Source organism: Bos indicus x Bos taurus, chromosome 15 (genome assembly GCF_003369695.1).
Source record: "Bos indicus x Bos taurus breed Angus x Brahman F1 hybrid chromosome 15, Bos_hybrid_MaternalHap_v2.0, whole genome shotgun sequence".
In the NCBI taxonomy this organism is placed as follows: Eukaryota; Metazoa; Chordata; class Mammalia; order Artiodactyla; family Bovidae; genus Bos; species Bos indicus x Bos taurus.
Genome location: NC_040090.1, coordinates 38,281,584 through 38,305,750, shown reverse-complemented (window position 1 = coordinate 38,305,750; position 24,167 = coordinate 38,281,584). Strand labels below are relative to the sequence as shown.

The 24,167-nt window shown below is 38.1% G+C and overlaps 1 protein-coding gene and 1 pseudogene across 1 annotated transcript; one reads left to right on the top strand and one right to left on the bottom strand.

Annotated features, from left to right (window-relative positions):
- Positions 1-2,287: 2,287 nt before the first annotated feature.
- On the top strand, positions 2,288-10,455 carry LOC113905024 (olfactory receptor 2AG1-like). The gene is made up of 5 exons (XM_027562062.1): positions 2,288-3,125; positions 6,028-6,149; positions 6,736-6,906; positions 8,116-8,203; positions 10,400-10,455. Exons 1-5 carry the CDS (start codon positions 2,288-2,290, stop codon positions 10,453-10,455), a joined length of 1,275 nt encoding a protein of 424 aa, XP_027417863.1.
- A 3,519-nt stretch (positions 10,456-13,974) lies between these two features.
- On the bottom strand, positions 13,975-14,910 carry LOC113904850 (annotated as a pseudogene).
- Between the last annotated feature and the right edge of the window lie 9,257 nt (positions 14,911-24,167).

Below are 24,167 nucleotides of genomic sequence, written 5' to 3'. Positions count from 1 at the left end.
TGTATACAGATTAAAGAAACCCCTTACATGTGGAATCTACAAAGAAATGATACAAATGAACTTAAAAAACAGGAACTGACTCACAGATTTACAGAATGAGTTTATGGTTGCCAGGGGAAGGATGAGGGGAAAGGATAGTTAGGGAGTTTGGGACCGGCATGTAAACATGTTTATGTATGGCTGAATCCCTTCATTGTTTACCTGAAACTATCACAACTTTGTTAATTGGCTATACCCCAATACAAAATAAAACATTAAAAAAAAAACAGCTCTCAATTATAGCCTATATGGGATTCCATGGAGACTCAGTGGTAAAGAATTGGCCTGCAATGCAGGAGAGGTGGGTTCGATCCGTGGGTCAGAAAGATCTCCTGGAGAAGGAAATAGCAACCCACCTCAGTATTCTTGCCTAGGAAATCCCATGGACAGAGGAGCCTGGCAGGCTACAGTCCATGGGGTCACAAAAGAGACAGACATGACTTAGTTAACAAATAACAACAGTAGTCCATATTCCCTGAAAGGCCAAACATAACTTGGAACATGTTTATCTCTCCAAGTGTCTCTCATTCAGTACCATCCTCACCAGTCTTCCTTCAGCTTCTTAGAAATTACAAGCTCTCTCCTATTTCAAATATTCTGCATATTTTATGTCCATTGCTCAGGTAGCTCTTCATCCCTCTTCAGTTGGGTAATTTACATTTGTCTTTCAAAACTGAGCTTAAAATTCACAGACTCAGAAGGCTTTCTTGAACTACCAAACTACATGAGAACCACTGTTCGTTTTTTTTTCCTTTAGGCAGCTTTTCACAATTTATAGTTACATCTATTTTATTTATTTATTGGCTATGCCATGCAGCTTGTGGGAACTTAGTTCCCTGACCAAAGATTGAACCCAGGCTCTGAGTAGTGAGAGCAGGGAGTCCCAACCACTGGGCAGCCAGGGAATTCTCCACCTACCTTTCAATGCTCCTCATGAGTGTAACTGAATGTGGTCTGGTATTTCATATACTACGTACTTCCCTGCATGCATGGGAGCTAGCACAGTGCCTGGCACATAATAGGCACAAGAGGGAATGGTTCTTTCTCTCTTCCAAAATTTTCTTTTACATCAAGGTAACATGGGTTTGGGTGGACTCAGGGAGTTGGTGATGGACAGGGAGGCCTGGCGTGCTGCGATTCATGGGGTCGCAAAGAGTTGGACATGACTGAGCGGCTGAACTGAACTGAACGTTAATCCTTAGTCTCTACTCTCTCCTTTCTTCTCAAGTTTCAGGGAGGAAGTTAATCTAATTGGAGAATGAACCAGAATAAAATTCTCTCTTTTTCTTAGAAGATACAATGACCAGTACTTGTATCTCTTGTTCTCCTGTTCCACCAGTCCTTCTTCAGTGGGAAGTACTGCCCTGGTCCTGCTTTGCTTGTGACTGCAAAGGTAATTATGTTCATTTTGAGGTTGGTTTAGGAAGTCCATTATCCACTGACACAGAAATTACATCCCGTAATTTCTACTTGATGAAAAATAGGGTCATGTTTTGGCTGAACAAATATCTCCTGTCTCAGTTGCTTCACAACCTGGGTGGGATAGAGGGAAATATGTGTTAGGCCTTCTCAAAGATGCTGCATCTCCTGAAAAGAAGGGAAGGAAAAAGAAGCTGGATACCATATGTCTGGGCTTCCCAGGTGGTGTTAGTGGTAAAGAACCTACCTGCCAGTGCAGGAGATGTAAAGAGACATGGGTTCGATCATTGGGTCGGGAAGATGCCCTGGAGGAGGGTACAGCAACCCACTCCAGTATTCTTGCTTGGAGAATCCCTTGGACAGAGGAGCCTGGTGGGCTACAGTCCATGGGGTCGCAGAGTTGAACACGACTGAAACGACTTAGTGCACACCATATGTCTATATGCTTAGATTTTCCCTTTAATGTTTCCCATTGGTTAAGTTGCTCCTGTTTCTCAAGAGAAAGAAGTGGGATGGTGAAGCAGAGCAAATGCAGAATTACTGCCCAAATGGAACTTGCCTAATATTGAAGGAAACATCAGAAATGGGAAAGAAATGTGCTATTTTAACAATATGTTAAAAAAAAAAACCCAATATGTTATCAGTACATACTTGGTGATTTAATTTATGGATGAAAGACTAAAACATGGTATGATAAACTGAGCAACTAATTTCTTTCAATCAAGGGCTGTAACATTGTAAAGGCAAGGAGTCCACAGTGACCACATCAGAACTACCTTATCTGATTTTTCATAATTTCAGATAACAACAACAACAAAAAAAACACAGAATGGAGCTCTATAACTCCACCTTGGAAAGTGGTTTCGTCTTGGTGGGGATTCTGACTGACAGTGGGTCTCCCAGACTGCTCTGCATTACAATCTCAGTCCTGTATACACTGGCCCTCACCAGCAATGGCCTGCTGTTCATGGTCATCACAATGGATGCCCGGCTCCATGTGCCCATGTACCTCCTGCTCAGCCAGCTTTCTCTCATGGATTTGATGCTTACATCTGTAGTTATTCCTAAAATGCTTGTGGATTATCTGCGTGGAAAGAATGCCATCTCCTTTGAGGGCTGTGCCCTTCAGATGTTCCTAGTACTGACCCTGGGTGGTGCAGAGGGCCTCTTACTGGCCTTCATGGCCTATGACAGGTATGTGGCCATTTGTAATCCTCTGAACTACATGGTCCTCATGAGCCCAAGGGTCTGCTGGCTCATGATGGCCACCCCTTGGACCCTGGCATTCCTGAATTCTGTGATGCACACTTCATATACCATGCATTTTCTTTTCTGCATGACCCGGGAAATCAGGCACCTCTTCTGTGAGATCCCACCCTTGATGAAATTGGCCTGTGCAGATACCTCCAGATATGAGTTCATGGTGTATGTGTCAGGTTCCATCTTTCTCATGCCTTCCCTTGCTGCTATTCTTGCCTCCTATACGTTTGTCCTAGCTGCTGTCCTCCACATGTCCTCAGGAGAGGGAAGGCAGAAAGCCCTCTTCACGTGTTCTTCTCATCTGACTGTGGTGGGAATGTACTATGGAGCTGCCATGTTTATGTATGTCCAGCCCAGCTCCCACCACAGTCCCCAACAGGACAACATCAACAGGATGTATATTGAGGGTCTGTTCCTATTTCTACTGGAAGAGGAACAACTACCACTGACGCCTCTCTCTTATACCAGTGTTCCAGGTGGTCACACCTAGTGTTACTCCCTCTTCGTGGTCACAGGATCTCCCCAGCCCAAAGATACCATGAAGCTGGACCCGCATCATCTGTGTCTTCCAAATTTCATGCTATGCTTTTAAAAGCATTATTAGCTTAGGAGTGTTTGAGTGCAGGTTTGTGACAGTGCCTGTGAGTATGAGAGGAATCTATTCGTTTCTCATGTATTCAGTCATTCATATACTAATTCAGTCAGTGAATTTCCTAAAAATTTACTATATACTGGGTGATGCACTCAATATGGATTCAGATAGGACTTTTACACTGAAGAAACATAAAACCTAGCCTGGGTGACAGGTGTGTAAACAAATAATTATGTATAAATTAATGAGAACTTTAAAAAAGCATGTCATTATATACATATATCAAAACTCATCAAATTGTACACATGAAATATGCACAGTTCATTACAAGTAAATTTACAATGATGAAGCAGTGAAAAAAATGGGCTTATCAGAAATCATTGGGAAATGAAATCAGTAGTGGATTATTTTGGCTACTGAGGTGGCAGTTTATCAATGATTCTCTTGTGTATTCCCTTTACATTGTATCAATGGAAAAGATATTTCTCATTTTGTTTTATCAATTCCTCAAATTATTTCCTGACTCTGCCTTCCTGGTCCCTCAAGGCCAATATATTATACAGTTGGTTCAGGTTTGATCCATTGCATTTCCATCTGGATAGATATTTATGAATAGAAACCTCACTGTAACCATGTGGTCTTTGAGTCCTGCTTAGCAGTTCATGAGCAGGTGGTCCAGTCACAACTCATCAGGCCACATTTGTCCTATACTGCCAGTTAGATGTGTGGTTTTATTTTTGAAAACAAACCCTTGATACAATTATGTAAAGTTTAAAAATAAAATAAAATTAAAAAAAAAAAAAAAAAAAAAGAAAACAAACCCTTGTATATTGGCAGTCTTCGACTCCATCTCCCCCCACTCCACCCCCCACCCCATCCCAAGATGTCCCTGCCAGGTAGCTGACTTTCTGCTCTGACATCCCCTTCATTGTAAATGCAGTTCTAGGACTAGTACTTCAGCCTTTCCCTGAAATATCAGACTCCAGCCCTGATTCCTAGCCATTTGCCCATGACCCTACTACCTTCCCTAACTCTTTCTAAACTCTTTCCCCAGGAGCTTGGATTCAGCAGGTTATTCCTTGCTTATTCCTGAGGTAAAGCTATAGACTTTGAGTAGTGTTTCCTGCCTGGCGGCAGAGCATTGAACCAGTGCCTGATGCACGTCTCTGACTGATTGGACTTCTGATACATCTGCAGCATGAAGGAGCTCAAACATGGTTATGCCAGATAAGACACTGCAACTCTGCAGCCAGCTGTTGTGGCTGCATTGGGTCACCACAAAAGGCCCTCCCTATTTCCCAAGTGCGTGGTGCTGCCTAAGTCTGGGCTGGTCTCCACTATCCTGCCTCTGTCATACAGAAGTCTGATCATGCCTTACTCTTGAGTACTTCCATTGAATCTTGATTCTCTGATCCAGTGAAGAATTTAGAACATAATCAGGACTGTGGATTATAAAATCATATAAAATGGTCTCATAAAATTTACTTTCTACTTGGAAGGATGATAAGGCATCTCTTGGAATCACAAAGGAAAAATTAATTATTTGTTCTGCTTCTTGATGAAATAAAAGTGAAAGTCTGACTAAAAAGTAAACTACAAAAAATAAACCTGGGTTCTCTATTAAATGCAGAAAACTTTATAATTTTTCAAATCCACATAATATGTTAGTGTTCTTTTTAGACAGCTTCAGTAGAAATATGGTGGTGGAAATTTTTAGAAATTCATGTCAAAAATTTTTAGAAATTCATGTCAAATATTTATAAGAATTTTTTTTTAAATCAGATACACTTTTTATTCCAGTGAGATCTTTACTTTCAGGATCTGATGCTCAAATGTAGTCAGATTTTTATAGCTCTATTGATGCTTATTGTGTAGACAGGAATAAACATCCATGGGCACAAAAAACCAAACCTATCTGACTGAATTCATCTTGGTGGGCCTTTCTTCAGATCAGCAGACCCAGATCATGCTATTTGTGATATTTCTCATCATCTACCTGCTGACTGTATTTGGGAATCTGCTCATCATACTGTTAATTCATACTGACTCTCAACTGCATACACCAATGTATTTCTTCCTTAAAAACCTGTCATTTAGTGATCTCCTTTTCTCTACAACAATTGTCCCTCAGATGCTATTCCATTTGCTGGTAACAAGAAAGACCATTTCCAAGTCAGGGTGCTCAATTCAGATGATTTTTTTTCTAGTAGCAGGGTGTACAGAAACCTCCCTGCTAGCGGTGATGTCCTATGACTGCTATGTGGCTGTCTGCAAGCCCCTTCACTACTCCACCCTCATGACCCAGAGGATTTGTGTTCAGCTGTCCATAGGATCTCGGACTAGTGGAGCACTTGTGTTTCTAGTAGATACAACATTTACTTTATATCTTTCATACCATGGCCAGAACATAGTTAATCATTATTTTTGTGAGCCTCCTGCGCTCTTGAAGTTGGCTTCAGAAGAAACCTACAAAGCTGAGTTGGCCATCTTTGCCATGGGTGTGATAATTCTCCTCGGTCCTCTCTCCCTTATCCTTTTCTCTTACTGGAATATTATCTCCACTGTGATTCAGATACAGGCAGGGGAGAGGAGACTCAAGGTCTTTTCTACGTGTGGTTCTCATCTCATTGTTATTGTCTTCTTCTATGGATCAACAATATTTACCTATATGTGTCCAAATTCCAAGAAAATGAATGAGGGGTATAAGGTGATCTCAGTGTTCTATTCAGTCATAGCATCTATGATGAACCCATTCATTTATAGCCTAAGGAACAAAGATGTTAAGCAGGCATTTAGAAAACTATTTGGAAGACAGAGTCCCTTAGAGCCAATGATCTCTGTATTGACATACCATCATGGGGATGAAGACATTTTAAAGTGATTCAACATCTGTAACAGCTTTCTGTCTGAAGTGTCTCTAGCCTGATACATTAGTAAGGCACATTACAGGTGCCCTTGTACGTCTAGAATATTTCAAGTTTGTCTACTGCATCTTGATCAAGATTATTCTTTGTGTTTATAGCTTACTTGCCTGATAATAGATTATTACTGTTATGAGGCAAATAAAATAGAGCTTTGCTCTTATATTGCATAGTATAATGTTATATTATATTGATTATATTTATATATTACATTATATGAATACTTAAAATATTGAATAGGATCTTCATTTACACTGCACTATTCATTCACTAATCCATATTCACCCAGTGATATTACCTTTTGATTCTAAACTTCACAGATAATTGTTAGTCTCATCCCACGCTAACATCAAATACAGTCTTCTACAGATCTTGGAGTCCTACGCTAGACTCTAAAGGTTCTAGTGAGAAGATATCAATGACTTTTTTAACCCTGAAACTCTGATACTGGACCCTTGGCTTTTTATTTGTTTCATTTCCTGCAGTCTCAAAATACTCCTGTAGCCAATTCAGATGCACATGGTGGCGCTGTTGGCTCGGACAGTAATGTGTGGGACCTCAGATTCCAGTAAGGATGATACATCTTCTGTATATCACGCACGGTTTCTCTCCAAGGATCGTTGCTGGCTAAGGGAACTAGATGGAGAGGAACACTGCCTACATCAGAACTCTCAGGTCCTTTACCTGTGACACCAATACACCACAGTTGCTCCCCCTCGGACATGCTCTCCCCTCTTCTGCCGGTTTGACTTGCCAACACCCATCAGTCCTCTTTTTTGCAAAGTGGAAGAGAATCACTGACATATGAGAAGCAATCCTAGAAGGTGAAGATTGCTCTGTAGGACGAAAGGATGCCTTTGGTCTTTTTTAACTCTGCTATAACCCTCTGTAAGAGCAGAAGCAGCATCACTGACAGACCTGTAGCTTCTAATCAACGTCCAGCCTGGAACACTGCCCCTCCCTTAGAAGAAAATCCACCGTCCTTTTCTCCCCTGCCCTGAACTAAAGATCTAACTCTAAAAATCAGGAGTTTGAGCAAACTCCCAGAGATGGTAAAGGACAGGGAATACTGGTGTGCTGTAGTCCATGGAGTTACAAAAAGTCGGACATGACTGAGCGACTGAATGACAACAGCAAAGATCTAACTGCAAGTATTAAGTGAAATTTCTTAATGCTTCATTGTTAAGTGTGAACACTCCCAATTCACATCCATGGCCTGTTTCAGGGCTTGTGAGCGATGAAAACATAGTTGGGGACCATCTCAATCCTGGCCATTTGTTCTCATGATTGTCCATTTCTCTTGGCAGAGATCCCACGACACAAACTCATTACATTACTTTTTCCTCCATTTCCAGACTTACATGTGCCTCCTGACTCACCCCCACCTACCTGCTATGGAGCCATATGTAGAGATTCTTGTCATATGAAGATGAGTGCTGCTAACCATAACCAGATCATCCTTTCACAAAGTGAGAAGATTATGGAAGCACTTATCTTTTACTGAGCAATTTCCACTTGGAATTCTGCTTTCACTTCATGACCTTCTCTTTAGGCATCTGCAAGGTGATTGTGGGTGAAGGATGGCATGAGCCAGGAATAATGAGAAGCCCTCATGAAAGTCAAAGGGAACACTGGTATAAGAGAGAGGCGTCAGTGGTAGTTGTTCCTCTTCCAGTAGAAATAGGAACAGACCCTCAATATACATCCTGTTCTCTTTTTCATTCTTACCCATGAAAGCAGACGTGCAATGTGGCAGCAGCCTGAATACTAGGTACTGGAGCAGGAAGCGTCCACACACCTCACACTAGCACTCCTGTGCTTGGACTCTTCCCACCTCCCAGATAATGCCGAGTACGTTACAAGAAGCTCTGTCTTGTGTCCTAGGTATTTTCCTGTGAGTTCAGTGGGAATCACCCAGAGAGTGTGGAAAAAGTGAAACAGGAAGAGAACACCTATGTAGCCGGGGTGGAAGGTAAGAACACAGGAAGATTCTTATAGTTGAAAAGGGGTAGCGAGTTTGAGAGACAATGGATCTTTTGACTTCTTGTGCCTTTTAGCACACAAACTGACCACCTCGGTAAGTACCCAGTAGCAAGATTTCTAAGAGTGAGAATTCATAAGAAGAGAGATAAAGAAAAATCTCTTTTCCCAAATAGACTGTGGATTGTAAAAATAAAGACACAGCCCTTCTCCCAGGACACACTCTGGTTCTGCAGAGCCTTGATGCCTTCGGCATCTTCCTCCTTACCTGGAGACCAAGGGTGAGTTTGTTCTAGAGATGAGGAACTGTAGGTAAGCAGACCTGCCAGTGAGTCTAGCAGAGTGAGATCGAGAGATCCAAGCTGCACATTCAGAGTTTGGTTTTGGATGACAGTGATTCTCAGTCCTCTTTCCTAACAGCTGGGTATGAAACGGACTTTCCCGTGGATTCTATTTCAATCTCTGACTGTGTTCTTGGGTGAATTTTACACTACTTTTTTAAGCACCAACACTGAATTGAGTCTTTCTCTGAGAGGATCGTAAAAGATGAGGTCCTGAGAGATGATGCCAGCAGGAGGTCCCCAGGGTATCGCTGAGCATAGGTCCTTCTATTATCTCTACACAATGAGATACCATGGGATCTTTTGTAGATTTTTCTTTCTTTTGTTTATAATCATAGAGTTCTGTGAATATCCTCTAATTCCCAGAGTTTTTCTAATCAAAGAAAAAATTCTATAGGCTCTGAATATGAGAAAGAATCAAGTCTCTCTTCTTGGGAGCAGAAGCAATATGTAAAATATATATATGCCGACAGGCATTTGTCCATCCTTTAATTTAAATCCTTAGAAAAGTGGAAACATGCATCCTTTCCCATATTTCTCACTTTAACTGCTTTTAAAATTATTGTTAATTTGAGGATATTATGGCTACTTTTTACAAAAGCTTAACTAGTCTTAAAAAATAACAGGTTTGAGATACTTTATGTAAAAATCAAATGTTTGAACTATATACTAAAGACAGATCCATATTTTCTGAAACATGCTAGATTTAAACTACTTACTGCTTTATTTACTCATCGATATTTAGTTCTTTTTAATAAAAGAAAAATACTGTAGTCATTTATTATCTTTGCTACTAAATTTTCCCATCTGTCTTTCTTTCCCTTTTATGGCAGTAGGAAAATTATTTATTTATTGCTCGGATATAATTTTTAAAATGTATCAGTCAAGTTATATTTCTCATTGTAATTTTTCTGTTGAATCCAAACTGCATTCTTTATATTATAGATATGTGATTAAATTTTTCTTATCTTTCTTTCTTGCTAATTTTTACCTCTTTTTTCTATCAAGTCATTATGTATTCTGGTTTATGAAATCTCCTTGTGATTTCATATGTCCTTACAACTATCCAGAGAAATAGGACTAATTTACTGCAAATTATCTCCACTACATCTTTGTTGCTTTTTCTTTATTCATATCTGTTTGTCATGTTATATTTTCAATTTGTGAGTATATTGTAAAGAAAATTTTACCTTTCTTTTTTAAGTTCATTTTTTAATTGAGGAATAATTAAAATTATTTTAATAAATAATATCGTGTTAGTTTCAAGTGTACAGCAGAGTGATTCTTTTTTTTTTTTTTTGCAGAATATATTCCTTTATAGGCTATTATAAGATATTTGATATAATTCTCTGTGCTATACAGCAAATCCTTGTTGCTTACCTATTTTATGTATAGTAGCTTATATCTGTTAATCCCATACCCCTAATTTGTCCTCCGTATCCCATTTTCCTGTTTGGTAACTGTAATTTGTTTTCTATGTCTATAAGTCTGTTTCTGTTTTCCACAAAGATTCATCTAGATTATAGTTTAGATTTTATCTTTCTCTGTCTGAAATATTAATCAGCCATAAAAGTATTGCCATTTGCATCAACATGGATGGAACTAGAAAATATAATGCTTAGTAAAGTAAGTCAGACATGTATATAACACAATTTGAAAATATTTCGCGCATTGTGTAGTAGGTTTCCCTTTTATTTTCTGATGGTTCCTTTGCTGTGGAGAGGATTTTTAGTTTGATGTAGCCCTACTTGTTTATTTTCCTTTTGTTGTCTATGTCTTTGGTCTGAGATCCGAAAGATAATTGCCAAGACCAGTGTTAAGGAATTTTGCCCTATGTTTTCTTCTAGGAATGGGAACATATTTAATCAATTTCAACTTTATAATTGTTGGAGTAGAAAATTAGCTATTGGAATATCTTATCCTTAGGGCTAATGGGTGAAGAAAAGTCTTATGATGGCAATTATAGGAACAATCAAAGTCCAGGGACTTTTGATCAGGATTTATTTCTAACACAGGTTATTTATATTTCATCTGGGAGTAAAAACTCTTGTGTAAATCTTGGGGTACACACATACACAAACTCATGGGCACACAGATCTGATTGTGTACTTACTGATTGATTTATTTCTTCTTTTGATATGTTTCTCCTGTTAGCTATTTTTTGATAATATATCAAAAACATATTTTGATACGTTTCTCCTGTTCCTGGAGAAGGGAATGGCTACCCACTCCAGTATTCTGGCCTAGAGAATTCCATGGACTGTATAGTCCATGGGGTCACAAAGAGTCCGACACGATTGAGAGACTTTCACTTTCACTTTCTTTCCTGTTAGCTATGTGCTGTGTGCTGTGCTTAGTCACTCAGTCGTGTCTGACTCTTTGTGACTCCATGGACTGTAACCCACCAGGCTCCTCTGTCCATGGGGATTCTCCAGGCAAGAATACTGGAGTGGATTGGCATGGCCTCTTCCAGGTGATATTCCCAACCCAGGGATCGAACCCAGGTCTCCCTCATTGCAGGCGGATTCTTTACCGTCTGAGCCAACAGGGAAGCCGAAGAATACTGGAGTGGGTAGCCTATTCCTTCTCCAGGGGAACTTCCCACCTCAAGAATTGAAGCGGCGTCTCCTGCAATGCAGGTGGATTCTTTACCAGTTCAGCTACCAGGGAAGCCCTCTGTTAGCTATAGATCTTCAAAAATATGTCACAATTCTATAGCGGTGTGTAGGGACTTTTTTCATTCACAGTTATTTCACTGATGCTACTTTGGTTTTACTTTTGTACAATCAACAGTAATACATTTTTACAATGATGTCAAAAGGTAATTGGACAATACAGCTCACTGACTATTTCTCTATTAAAGGCAGCTGAAAATTAGTGTAATATTCGCTCAGTTAGCACTGAATAAAGATAATTTGTTCAGCAGAAACAAAGGAGAGACCATTTCTAATTAGAACATTTAATAGTTGTATAAATATGGAAAACCATCAACTCTTCTGAGAATCAGTCATTTTATCTGTGAAATGGGGATAGTATTTGTCCTGCTTTAATCTTTATAATTCTAAAGGCTAAAAGTAACTAATATTTATATATCCAATAATTACTTTTAAAAAGCAGACTGCACAGAAGCTGCAATGAAGAATAGAGAAATATATATATATAAAGGAGATTTTGATAAACCTTTCCCAATTCAAACCAGAGCAAATGGACAAAAAATAGCAAAAATAAAAAAGCTAAAGATATAATCAATTAAAAAGTACAAACACATATCAAACTGCAAAGTATCATAATAAAAATTGTATCTCTTTCCAGTGTATATGGAACATTCACAAATACTGTTACAAACATAATCTAAATAAGTTGCAAATAAATAGTTATTATGCAAGCTGCATGTATATATCATTAGCTGTAGGGAATGGGAATGAGAAGTTTGGAGAGGGCAAAAACACCAGCTAGAGTTCTCGAAATAGATATTACTTCATAGGTTGATTTTTTAATCAGGTAGATATTTTATATAATTTAAAATAAAATAAAAAATTTAAAATAATTCATAAAAATTGAAAGAAAAATGTAATAAACAAACCTAGCTATGTATCCAGATTGTGATGTGTGTGTGGTGAGATAAAACAGCTGAGGGCTGTGTTGTTGCCATCAGGACCTGGAACATTTGATGAGAGGCAAAAAGATGAGACCTAGGGAAGAGAAGCAAAGGCGTCAGTGGTATTGCTAATGCTAGATGGTGAATACGTAAGAATGTTATATGTACATATATAGAACCAGTTTATTTGTATATATATACATGCTGTGCTGTGCTTAGTTGCTTAGTCATGTCTGACTCTGTGACCCACGGACTTTAGCCTTTCAAACTCCTCTGTCCATGGGGATTCTCCAGGCAAGAATACTGGAGTGGGTTGCCATGCTCCTCCAGAGAACCCAGGTCTCCCACACTGCAGGCAGATTCTTTACTGTCTGAGCCACCAGAGAAATCCAAGAATACTGGAGTGGGTAACCTATCCCTGCTCCAGGGGATCTTCCCAACCCAGGAATTGAACCAGGGTCTCCTGCCTTACAGGAGGATTCTTTACCAGTTGAGTTACCAGGAAAGACATACATACATATGTATATATTACTTGTAGATACATTATGCATTAGAATAAGGGTATATTATCTAGCTCCTGGTATTATGAAGACCAGTTAGTAATCTGCTATAGTAAAAGTCCAGGGCAGAGATAATGGTAATTGGGACCAGAGTGGAATATTTGAGTGTTGAAAACTGGGATGTTTTTAGGGAAAGAAATACCACAGAACTTACTGATAGATTGGATCTTTGCTAAATCTTGTCCAAAGGAAATATTAGTTCTTTTTTTTTTCATGGAAAGTTATCTTTTTAAAATTTGTTTCCTTATGTAATTAGCTTCAAGCATTACAGAGTAGCTAAAGGTTTCCAGGCAAGGTATGTGGAGCAGAGGAGTTCATTTTAAATTCAGAATTTAAGAAATCTTCAAAGGGTCTGAGGCAGAAAGGAGTTAATAAAGGAAAAACAAGGTGACTGGGCAAAGTGTAAGTGGTGATGATGCAGATATTGGTAAGACTGCTTCCATGTCAGATGTCGATTTGACCATTAATTCCTATTCAGGAGTACCAATCAGGGCTGAGGCTTTAAAGGAGCATGTTCCCATTAGGGAGCTCTTGAATTATGATGCTCATTACCAAGTGTGCTGGCTGCTTTCACACATGACCTTTAAGGCATCAATAATTTATAATGTGATTTATTTGTAAATAATGTGAAAAGAAAGTACTTGGCTGTCCTGATACAACATGAGTAGCTTGAGGAGTTGATGCAGAAACGAAAGCGTAGGTAACTGTGTAAGATTTTTTTTTCCAGTGTCTAGGACTCTGATATAAACCTGGGAAGGTCTGCCCACAGTAAAATGTCTAATATTGTATGACTACAAATGCTTACTAATAGGAAGGTAAAAACTGAGAAATTCTGTCAATAGCAACAAGTAAAATTCAACATTTCTATCTTCATTTTATCTTCATGTTCCTCTCTAGTTTTTATTTCTGCTTTAAATTGAGCAGTCCAAAAAATCTGGCTAACTTTCTCTGTGATTGGGTATAGGATTGTCAGAGGGTAAGAAAAGAAACTACTGAAGTAAAATGTAAGGTCACTCTGTCAGAACAGAAAAAGAATTTCAAACATATCCTAGGATGTTGATCAGAGAAATGAATGCTTCTTAACTATCAAAATACAGAGCTGATAGAGACAAAGTTGTGTCTCTAAGACCAAATGAGGACTTAGTTCTAATGTGGCAGATTTTCAGAATTTTCATAATGTAGAAGAACCACATAAAACCAGGAGTGGATATGAAGCACCATCTAGGAGTTATAGGGCTTCAATATCACACTGGCAGCCACCATCCTAGATAAGAGAAAACCTCCCTAATACTCTCCTGAAGGCCCCCATTACCTCCTTGTTTCTCAGACTACAGATGAGAGGGTTCAGTGCTGGAGTGAGGACAATATAAAATACAGAGAGGATGTTGTCCTGTTGGGGACTGTGGTGGGAGATGGGCTGGACATACATAAACATGGCAGCTCCATAGTACATTCCCACCACAGTCAGATGAGAAGAACACGTGAGGAGGGCTTTCTGCCTTCCCTCTCCTGAGGACATGTGGAGGACAGCAGCTAGGACAAACGTATAGGAGGCAAGGACAGCAGCAAGGGAGGGCATGAGAAAGACGGAACCTGACACATACACCATGAACTCATATCTGGAGGTATCTGCACAGGCCAATTTCAGCAAGGGTGGGATCTCACAGAAGAGGTGCCTGATTTCCCGGGTCATGCAAAAAGGAAAATGCATGGTATATGAAGTGTGTATCACAGAATTCAGGAATGCCAGGGTCTAAGGGGTGGCTATCATGAGCCAGCAGACCCTTGGGCTCATGAGGACCATGTAGTTCAGAGGATTACAAATGGCCACATACCTGTCATAGGCCATGAAGGCCAGTAGGAGGTCCTCTGCACCACCCAGGGTCAGTACTAGGAACATCTGAAGGGCACAGCCCTCAAAGGAGATGGCATTCTCTCCACGCAGATAATCCACAAGCATTTTAGGAATAACTACAGATGTAAGCATCAAATCCATGAGAGAAAGCTGGCTGAGCAGGAGGTACATGGGCACATGGAGCCGGGCATCCATTGTGATGACCAGGAACAGCAGGCCATTGCTGGTGAGGTCCAGTGTGTACAGGACTGAGATTGTAGTGCAGAGCAGTCCGGGAGACCCACTGTCGGTCAGAATCCCCACCAAGATGAAACCACTTTCCAAGGTGGAGTTATAGAGCTCCATTTCTGTGGTTTATTTTTCATTATCTGAAATTATGAAAAATCAGATAAGGTAGTTCTGATGTGGTCACTGTGGACTCCTTGCCTTTACAATGTTACAGCCCTTGATTGATTGGACTGCAAGGAGATCCAACCAGTCAATCCTAAAGGAAATCAGTTCTGACTTCAGAATCCCTTGGACTGCAAGGAGATCCAACCAGTCAATCCTAAAGGAAATCAGTTCTGAATTTTCATTGGAAGGACTGATGCTGAAGCTGAAGCTCCAATACTTTGGTCACCTGATGCAAAGAACTGACTCATTTGAAAAGACCCAGATGCTGGGAAGGATCGAAGGCAGAGGAGAAGAGTCTAGACGACAGAGGATGAGATGGTTGGATGGCATCATCGATTTGATGGACATGAGATTGAGCAAGCTTCAGGAATTGGTGATGAACAGGGAAGCCTGGCAAGCTGCAGTCCATGGGGTCGCAAAGAGTTTTATACAACTGAGCAAATGAAATGAACTGAACTGAAGAGGAACATGACATGAAGGCGGATGATGATAAACTGGAATCCACAAGGATGAGCTGAAGACTACGTTGGTCTCTTATGGCCTCTAATCATCCAATCATTTAACTTTGAAAATTTAAATGATATGCAAAAGAAGCTGATGTCTTTCATCATTAAACTCCCACCTAGTCCAATAGTCAGAGAAGATGAAGGGGAGCTGATAGAGTTATTGATTCAACAGCTACCCCACATCTACAAGGTCTGGGATCTATGTGCTTGTGGTCAGCATGCAGTTTACTTCTACCTGGTGGTGGTTTCCATATCTGCAAAAGAGCTTAAGGTTATGTCTCAGAATATTATATATAGGTTTTGAAAGAATGTTTTATTTATAGGCTGTATAATATTATGGTCCAATTCTCACATCATACATGACTACTGGAAAAACCATAGCTTTGACTATTCACATCTTTATTGGCAAGATGATGTCTCTGCTTTTGAATACATTGTCTTGGTTTGTCATAACTTTTCTTCCAAAAAGCAAGCATCTTTTTTTTAATATTTATTTTTATTGATTTGTTTAGCTGTGTTGGGTCTTAGTTGCAGCACACAGGATCTTTTAGTAGTGACATGTGGGATCTAGTTCCCTGACCAGGGTTGGTACCTGGGCCCACTGCATTGGAAGGACAGAGTCTCAGCCACTGGACCACCAGGGAAGTACCAAAGGAGCAATCGTCTTTTAATTTTGTGGCTGCAGTCACTGTCTGCAGTGATTTTGGAGCCTAGGAAAATAAAATTTGTCACTGCTGGTATATGATGCTTTTAATGAGTTGTTGGATTCTGTTTGCTAGCATTTTGTTTCGAGGATTTTTCTTTCTATGTACATCAGGAATATTGCCTTGTAATTTTCTTTTTTGTGATATCTTTTTCTGGTTTTGGTATCAGCATGATGGTGGCCTTGTAAAAGGAGTTTGGGAGTGTTCTTCCCTCTGCAATTTTTTGGGAAGATTTTCAGAATGATAGGTGTTAGCTCTCCTATAAATGTTTGATAAAATTCAACTGTGAAGCCAACTGGTCCTAAACTTATGTTTGTTGGAAGATTTTTAATTGTGGTTTCAATTTCCATACTAGTGAACAATCTGTTCATATTTTCTACTTCTTCCTCGTTCATTCTTCAAAGGTTGTACCTTCTACAAATTTGTCCATTTCTTCCAGGTTGTCCATTTTATTGGTATATAGTTGATTGAAGTAGTCTTTTATGATCCTTTATATTTTGTGGGTGTTAGTTGTAATTTATTGTTTTTTATTTCTAATTTTATTGATTTTAGTCCTCTCCATTTTTTTCATGATGAGTCTGGCTAAAGGTTTATTAATTTTGCTTATCTTCTCAAAGAACCAGCTTTTAGTTTAATTGATCTTTGCTATTGTTTTGTTTTTATTTCGCTTATTTCTGCTCTGATTTTTATGATTTCTTTCATGATTTTTTTCCTTCAATTTCTGATAGCTCAGTTGGTAGAGAATCAGCCTGCAATGCAGGAGACCCTGGTTTGATTCCTGGGTCTGGATGATCCACTGCAGAAGGGATAGATTACTACTCTATTATTTTTGGGCTTCCCTTTTGGCTCAGCTGGTAAAGAATCTGCCTGTAATGCAGGAGACCTGGGTTCAATTCCTGGGTTGGGAAGATCCCCTGGAGAAGGGAAAGGCTACCCACTCCAGTATTCTGGCCTAGAGAATTCCACAGACTGTATAGTCCATGGGGTCACAAAGAGTTGGACATGACTGAGCAACTTTCACTTTTCTTCAACTACCTTTGGGGTTTCTTTTGTTTGTTTGGTTTTCTCTCTCGAGTTGCTTTAGGTGTAAGGTTACTGTTTATTTGAGATTTTTCTTGTTTCTTGAAGTAGGATTGAATTGATAGAAATTTCCCTCTTAGGACTGCTTTTGCTGCATTCCATAGGTTTGGGGTCATTGTGTTTTCACCATCATTTGTTTGTAGGCATTTCTTTATTTCCTCCTTGATTTTTTCAGTGATCTCTTGCTTATTTAGTAGCATATTGTCTAGTCTCCATGTATTTGTGCTTTTTATAATTTTTTTCCTCTGTAATTGATATCTTTTCTCATAGTGTTATGGCCATAAAAGATGCTTGACATTATTTCAGTTTTCTTAACATTACCAAGACTTGATTTGTGACCCAAGATATGACCTATCCTGGAGAATGTTCCATGCGCACTTGAGAAGAAAATGTATTCTGCTGCTTTCAGATGGAACATCCTATCAATATCAATGAATTCTATCTAGTCTATTGAGACATTTAAAACTTTGATTTTGTTATTTATCTTTTCTCTGGATGATCTGTCCACTGGTGTAACTGGGATGTTGAAGTGCCTCACTACTATTGTGTTACTCTCAATTTCCCCTTTTATGAGTATTAACATTTGTCCCACCTCCACTTTTCTTCCCTCCCTCCCTCTTGTGTCCTACATGTTCATGTGAGGTTTCCTCCCATCCCCTTAGGTGTCTGAGGACCCCCTCCAGCATCTAGTAGGTGCCCTGGATGTGAGGATATGTGAACTCTGCATCCTCTTCCTTTGCCATCTTGACCCCCACAAATAATTTATACATACTCAAAGATTTCATTTTCATCAATCAGGCTGATAATTCTTACCTCCTTGGAGCACCATGAGTCTAATACTTAAATCTTTCCAAACTTTTTCTTAACAATTTATTAGTAGACATTTAGTTCAGAGAGTTTTATTAGTGAAATGTAGATTGTTCCCACATCCTCGTAGAAAGCACTAAAGGTAAATATTTCTAGCAGTCTTTTTGGTTGGAAACTTTTTTCCCCTTTTAATCACCATCAGCATCATTGTAATCACTATCATCATTGTCATTGCTGTCCTCCTCATCATCATCACTTGATTTCTTCATCAGTTTCATCATCCTCATCCTCATCTTCATCTGTTTCATCATCATCCTCATCTGTTTCACCATCATCTTTCTGTTCTTTCTATATTCACTTTTTGCTGGAAAATTAGACTTACAAAACATCTTATTTTATAACCCTTCTTAAATACTACCACTCTCATTGAGGAAGAAATAAGTTCAGGTGCAAAAGGGACATCTGTAATCCAAATACAGTAATCTCATAGCCTTGAACTTTGTGCCTGACCCTGATTCTTACCACCATTCTTACTCTAATCATAATCTATCACAAATTCATTCTTCTTTGGGCTCCTGTGTATGCCCTTCATTTTGTCTCTACATGTCTCTACATGATACCACCACATTCCCCAAACCATTTTTTATTCTGTATTTTCTTAAAGAGGTGTTCCTTAGTTATTTCTATTACTAATTAAATTACTAACAATGTGTAAAATTATACAATTTATTTAGAAACAAATTGTAATTATAGATACAGCCTTGAGGACAATTTACCATTTAAAATGGATGATAATTGAAAAGTCTAGGCTAATATAATAAACATTTAATTAAAGTTTTTTTTTTTTTTTTTGAAGCAGTCTTTGTTCTATGTGGGCTTCCCTTGTGGCTCAGCTGGTAAAGAATCTGCCTACAATGTGGGAGACCTGGGTTCGATCTCTGGGTTGGGAAGATCCCCTGGAGAAGGGAAAGGCTACCCACTCCAGTATTCTGGCCTGGAGAATTCCATGGACTATACAATCCATGGGGTCACAAAGAGTCGGACACGACTGGGTGACTTTCACTTTCACTTTTGTTCTATGTGATGAGATATAAAAAGCTACAGTGCTTTGGTGAGTAGATGAAACTAAGTTAGGGGCAATTTAATGAGACAATAGCAAGAGTTGCAGAAAATCTGGGGCTCTGACTCACCTTTGAGGAATTCCTCTAAAAGCATCTCAGTCATACATCTGTGATGAATATTTTTCAGGATTTTTGTGGTAACTGTTACAACATCATCTGGCACATAATGAGCAGGATCTTCAGTATCAGCTTCCATAATTTTCCCCCTGGGAATATTCTTAAAATTTTTTTTTCAAACCAATATATGTGAGTTTACTCTTAAACTTCTTCAATTCTTCATCAAGAAGTTCTTGCAGAGAATTTGTCAATTGCTCACGTGTCAACTTCTTTGAAGACATTGGGCCGAATCTATTAGTGATTTAAAAGCCAAGTAGAATAGGAAAGATTAGTGGCTGAAAGTTAGAAAAAGCTAGAAATTTTGTCTCAAATAATATTGAGACAATATTATTATATAAAGCAATGTATATAATATATAAAATTAAAATTATATATAAAATTGCTTTATATAATAACGATCAGGTAAAAATAAGAAATACTTAATGATTAGAATAATCCAAGAAATGGAGGCAACCAAATAAGAAACAGCCTAACATTAGAAGACCCCTGAGTGAATCAAAAATTGAACCTGTAGTCCATGAATGGAACCAACACACACAGGAAAATTTCCAATAAGTGGTCTATTCTATAGTATGATTAAGAAACATGTTAGGATAAGAAGTAGTATCTTTACATAGCATTGAGAAGTAGGAAACTTAAATTATAATAAAATACCATTATGAGTTTTTAGAAGTATAAATTATTAGAATGATAAATATTAAAATTAAAATGTAGTTTAAACAATTGATATTCTGAAACCTAAAACTGGAGAGGTCTGATTCCTACCTCTGTGGTCAGGATCCCCAGAATAAACTTGGTCTCCACATACATGGAGTAGAACTTTCTATACTCCTGGCCCCCATGCCTTCCTTCATCTACAGGAGTAAAGAAGGAATACCAGAACTCTGTGTTATCTTGGAACTATCTCTTTACCTCTCCTTAGCTTCCCAAATTCACATTGCCATCATTATCTGCCTTAAACATGAAAAGATTAATCTCAATGTTCTTTATCTCTGCTAATACTCATTACAACAAGAAGCACCTGAGTGCAGTTGAACACAATACCTCTACACATTAACTCGCATACAATTGAAAAGCCTCCTTTTGACTCTATCCCTTATTGCTCTCCAACTTTGAATCCTTTCTGTCTTGCCCTGTGGAACATTAAGTCAGACAATAAAGTGAAATCAGGTTCTTCCCTAAAATTATTGCTTCCTCTATAAACATTTGGCATCTCTCCCAAGGGATTTTAGACTTGCTATTAACTTTGTCTAGAATGCCCTTTATTTAGACAACTAAAAGGCTCCCTCTTTCAACTGCTTTAGGTCTTTCTTCAAATATAGCTTTCTTAGCAAGGTCTTTTTAATCATCTCATTAAAATTGCCAACCCATGTTTGATATTACCTTTTTTTGCTTCCCTTTCTTAATTTTTTACCTTAGCACTTTTTACTATGTAATGTGATAGATAACATATTTATTTTGTTTGGAAGAAAAGATTCAATAAGGTATAGTGTAAAAATGATGGAAATACCTAACAAATAGCACATGGATTAATAAAAATAATAATTTCTGAAATTAGAAAGAATTTACTAGAAAACTATGCTTTCCAAATTAATCTTTTATTTTTAAAATGTCGTTGTTAACCATTATATCAGATCCATTATGTTTGATAAAGGCAGAAATATATAATCGATAAGTAACTTGTTTTAATCAAAGAACTGAGTCTCTTCTGTTACACGCAGAGGTGGCAGAAGTGTAGAATTCATAACAACATAGTTATAATATGGCAGATTTATCAAACATTATTGACTATTTGATGTTGCTTCAAATTCAAGTATCTAATTACTTACCATATTATTTTTCTAGATCTTATCCAACCTGGTGTTTCTACGAATATATGAATCCAATAAAATGACATGCTATCCAATTTGGCAAATGACACAAATCTAGGAAAGAAAGCTAAAACTGGATCACACGATAAGATTTGAAGGAAAAGTTCCCTTGTTGGTAATGATGAGCAAAGACTAAAAGTATAAATTGAACCAATGTTTATTAAAATATCAAGTATATGATATATAGTAGATTACAGCTTTTTTGTGTGATAGAATTTCTTTGTAAATATCCAGAGACATATAGGAACCACCCTGGTTCCTATATGTCTGGTTCAACCAGGGTGTATATGGATTTACACCCTGAAGCGTATGGATAAAGATATCTCTGGAATGCGTGTGTGTGTGTGTTCATATTGTGGTAAGAAAACATGAGATCTACTCTCTAACAAATTTTTATGTATATTATGCAGCATTATGAACTGCAGGCACAATGTTGAATGGCAGATCTCTAGGACTTATTCATCTTGCCTAAGTTAAATCTTAAACTTGAACAGTAATTCTCCGTTTTCTCTTCCCTTTCCCCTGAAAATCATTATCCTGTTCTCTGTTTCTATGAGTTTGTCTATTTTAATTACTTCATATATATATGGGATCATGCAACATTATTTGCAGTAGCAAAGATATGGAAGCAACCTAAATGTCCATCAATAGATAAATGGGTAAAGAAGATATGGTATATGTATACAGTGGAATATTATTCAGCCTTAAAAATGTGGGAAACCTGCCAGAGGTGACAGCATGGATATTATGCTGAGCGAAAGAAGCCAATCACAGAAGGATGAATGCTGTGTGATCCCACTTTTGAGGTATTTAAAATGGAAGGTGTTTTATAGGCAAAAGAAGAACACAGAGATGGAGGATATTAGGACAAGAACAAGGATGTTACTCACCAAAGAATGAGTCCTGGGACTTTATTTAGGTAGGAAAGTATTTCAGGTTAGGTGTTGATGATCAAAATTATTCTCAGAAAGCCAGATTTGGAGCAGCTCTCCAAATTACCTGTGGAGTTTGGGGCTGTTTATATAGCCACTTAAAAAAAATAGCTTGAACTCATATAACCTGTTAAATGTTGATGCTGAAAATTGGAGGTTCTGTATCCCAAAGAAATTAGATTAACAAATGTAATCAGAAGAAATAGAATAAAATGGAGTCAGTTTTGCCTAGAGGCTATAGAGATAATGAAGAAATCTAGCAACTGATACTCCTGATGGTAGAAAGATAAAGGTGGGTAAGAGCAATAATTTAGTTACTTAAATACACACCTTTGAGAAAGAGAGAGATACTAGGTTTGTTTGATATGTGGATAAGAGTGAAAAGATTATGATTTTTTTTAAAATCATTGAACACTTACTATTAGACATAGGAAAAAAATTGTGAACAGAAAAGACTTGTTCCAGCATTTGTGAAACTTAATCTAATGGAAAAACTGACATTAAACAAAATAAATTTCATAAGTAATTGCAACTGAGATAATAGGAATCAAGTCAAACATAGGGAGTGGTATAATAGCATACACCAAAAATAGTCAGAAAATATGAATTTAATTGGATTTATATTGCTTACAAACTGGCAGACATTGAACAAAATACCCATGGTTACATGCATGAATAACAGAGTGTCTCAAAATCTTAATTTCACTTATTCTTGGTCATATGCATACTCCCCTATATAATCAATCACTATCCCTTGAACTTTCACACAAAATGAAAAACAATAATATTCGAACTGTCACAGATTATGGTGTGATGAAATTCCCTTTCTCTAATAAACATTTTTCTCAGTGATTATAGTCAAGTATATTGATTATCTACTTCTACTGTACGCCAAGTGTAGGTACTGGGACAGATAAAAAGAACTACAAAATACAGTGCTTCTCCTGAGCTGCTTACAGTCCAGAGAAAAACATAATAGTAACTAAAATACCATAATGTAATGTGTGAGTACTATTCTTAAGCCAACCATGAAATGTTAAGGTGCTATTGTGGCACAGAGAAAATTGTGTATTTCTTCTGGTGTTTCAATATGGTTTGGCTGTGTCAATGAAACATGTAGATGATGAAGGGCTGGAGTTGCACTGATTTCTCTTAGGATTAGATGGATTGGGAGGTAAAGATACTTATAGAAGGAGATCAGGGGCTACAAAGGCCTTTTTTAGAGTTCAGGAAATCAGAAGGTAGCTGATAGCTGAGTTTCTCTCACAGCATTTCATTTTTTGTTTTTCAGTTGTGCTGGGTCTTCACTGCTGTGCCAGCTTTTGTCTGGTTATGGAGAGTGGGTGCCGCTCTTTAGTTGCAGTGCAGTGGCTTCTCATTGTGGTGGCTTCTCTTATCTTACTGCGGGGCATGGCCTCTAGGGTACAGGGCCTTCAGTAGTTGTGGCACACGGGCTCAGCAGCTGTGGCTCCCGGGCTCCAGAGCACAGGCTCAGGAGTTGTAGCACACAGTCTTAGTTGCTCTGTGGTTTGTGGGATCTTCCCTGACCAGGTATTGAACCTGTGTCTTCCTCATTGGCAGGCAGATTCTTTACCACTAAGCCACCAAAGAAGCCCTCTCATTAGCATTTTAAAATTTTCATCAGACATATCTTTGCCATGGTTTGTTAGATTAATATGTATTTTGTTTTCCTTTGGGACAATTGCGAATGACATTTTATTTTAGATTTCAGATTATACTTGTTTCTTATACATATATAGAAGTAAAATTAATTTCTACTTGATGATTTCCTATAACTGTACTGAACTCATTTATTCTAAGAGGATTTTCTTTTTGTAGATTCTTTCAGATTTCTTGTGTAGATAATCATGTTATCTACACATGTCTATCTACAATAGACACAGTTTTACTTTTCCTTTATAGTTAATATGTTTTTTCTTTCTTCTTTTTTGTTTTGCCTTATTCCAGTGGCTAGAACTTCTAGTAAAAGTTGAATAAAAATGGTTGGAGTGAACATCCTGATCTTGTTTCTGATGTTGGAAGGAATATAATCAGTTTTTTACCATTGGTC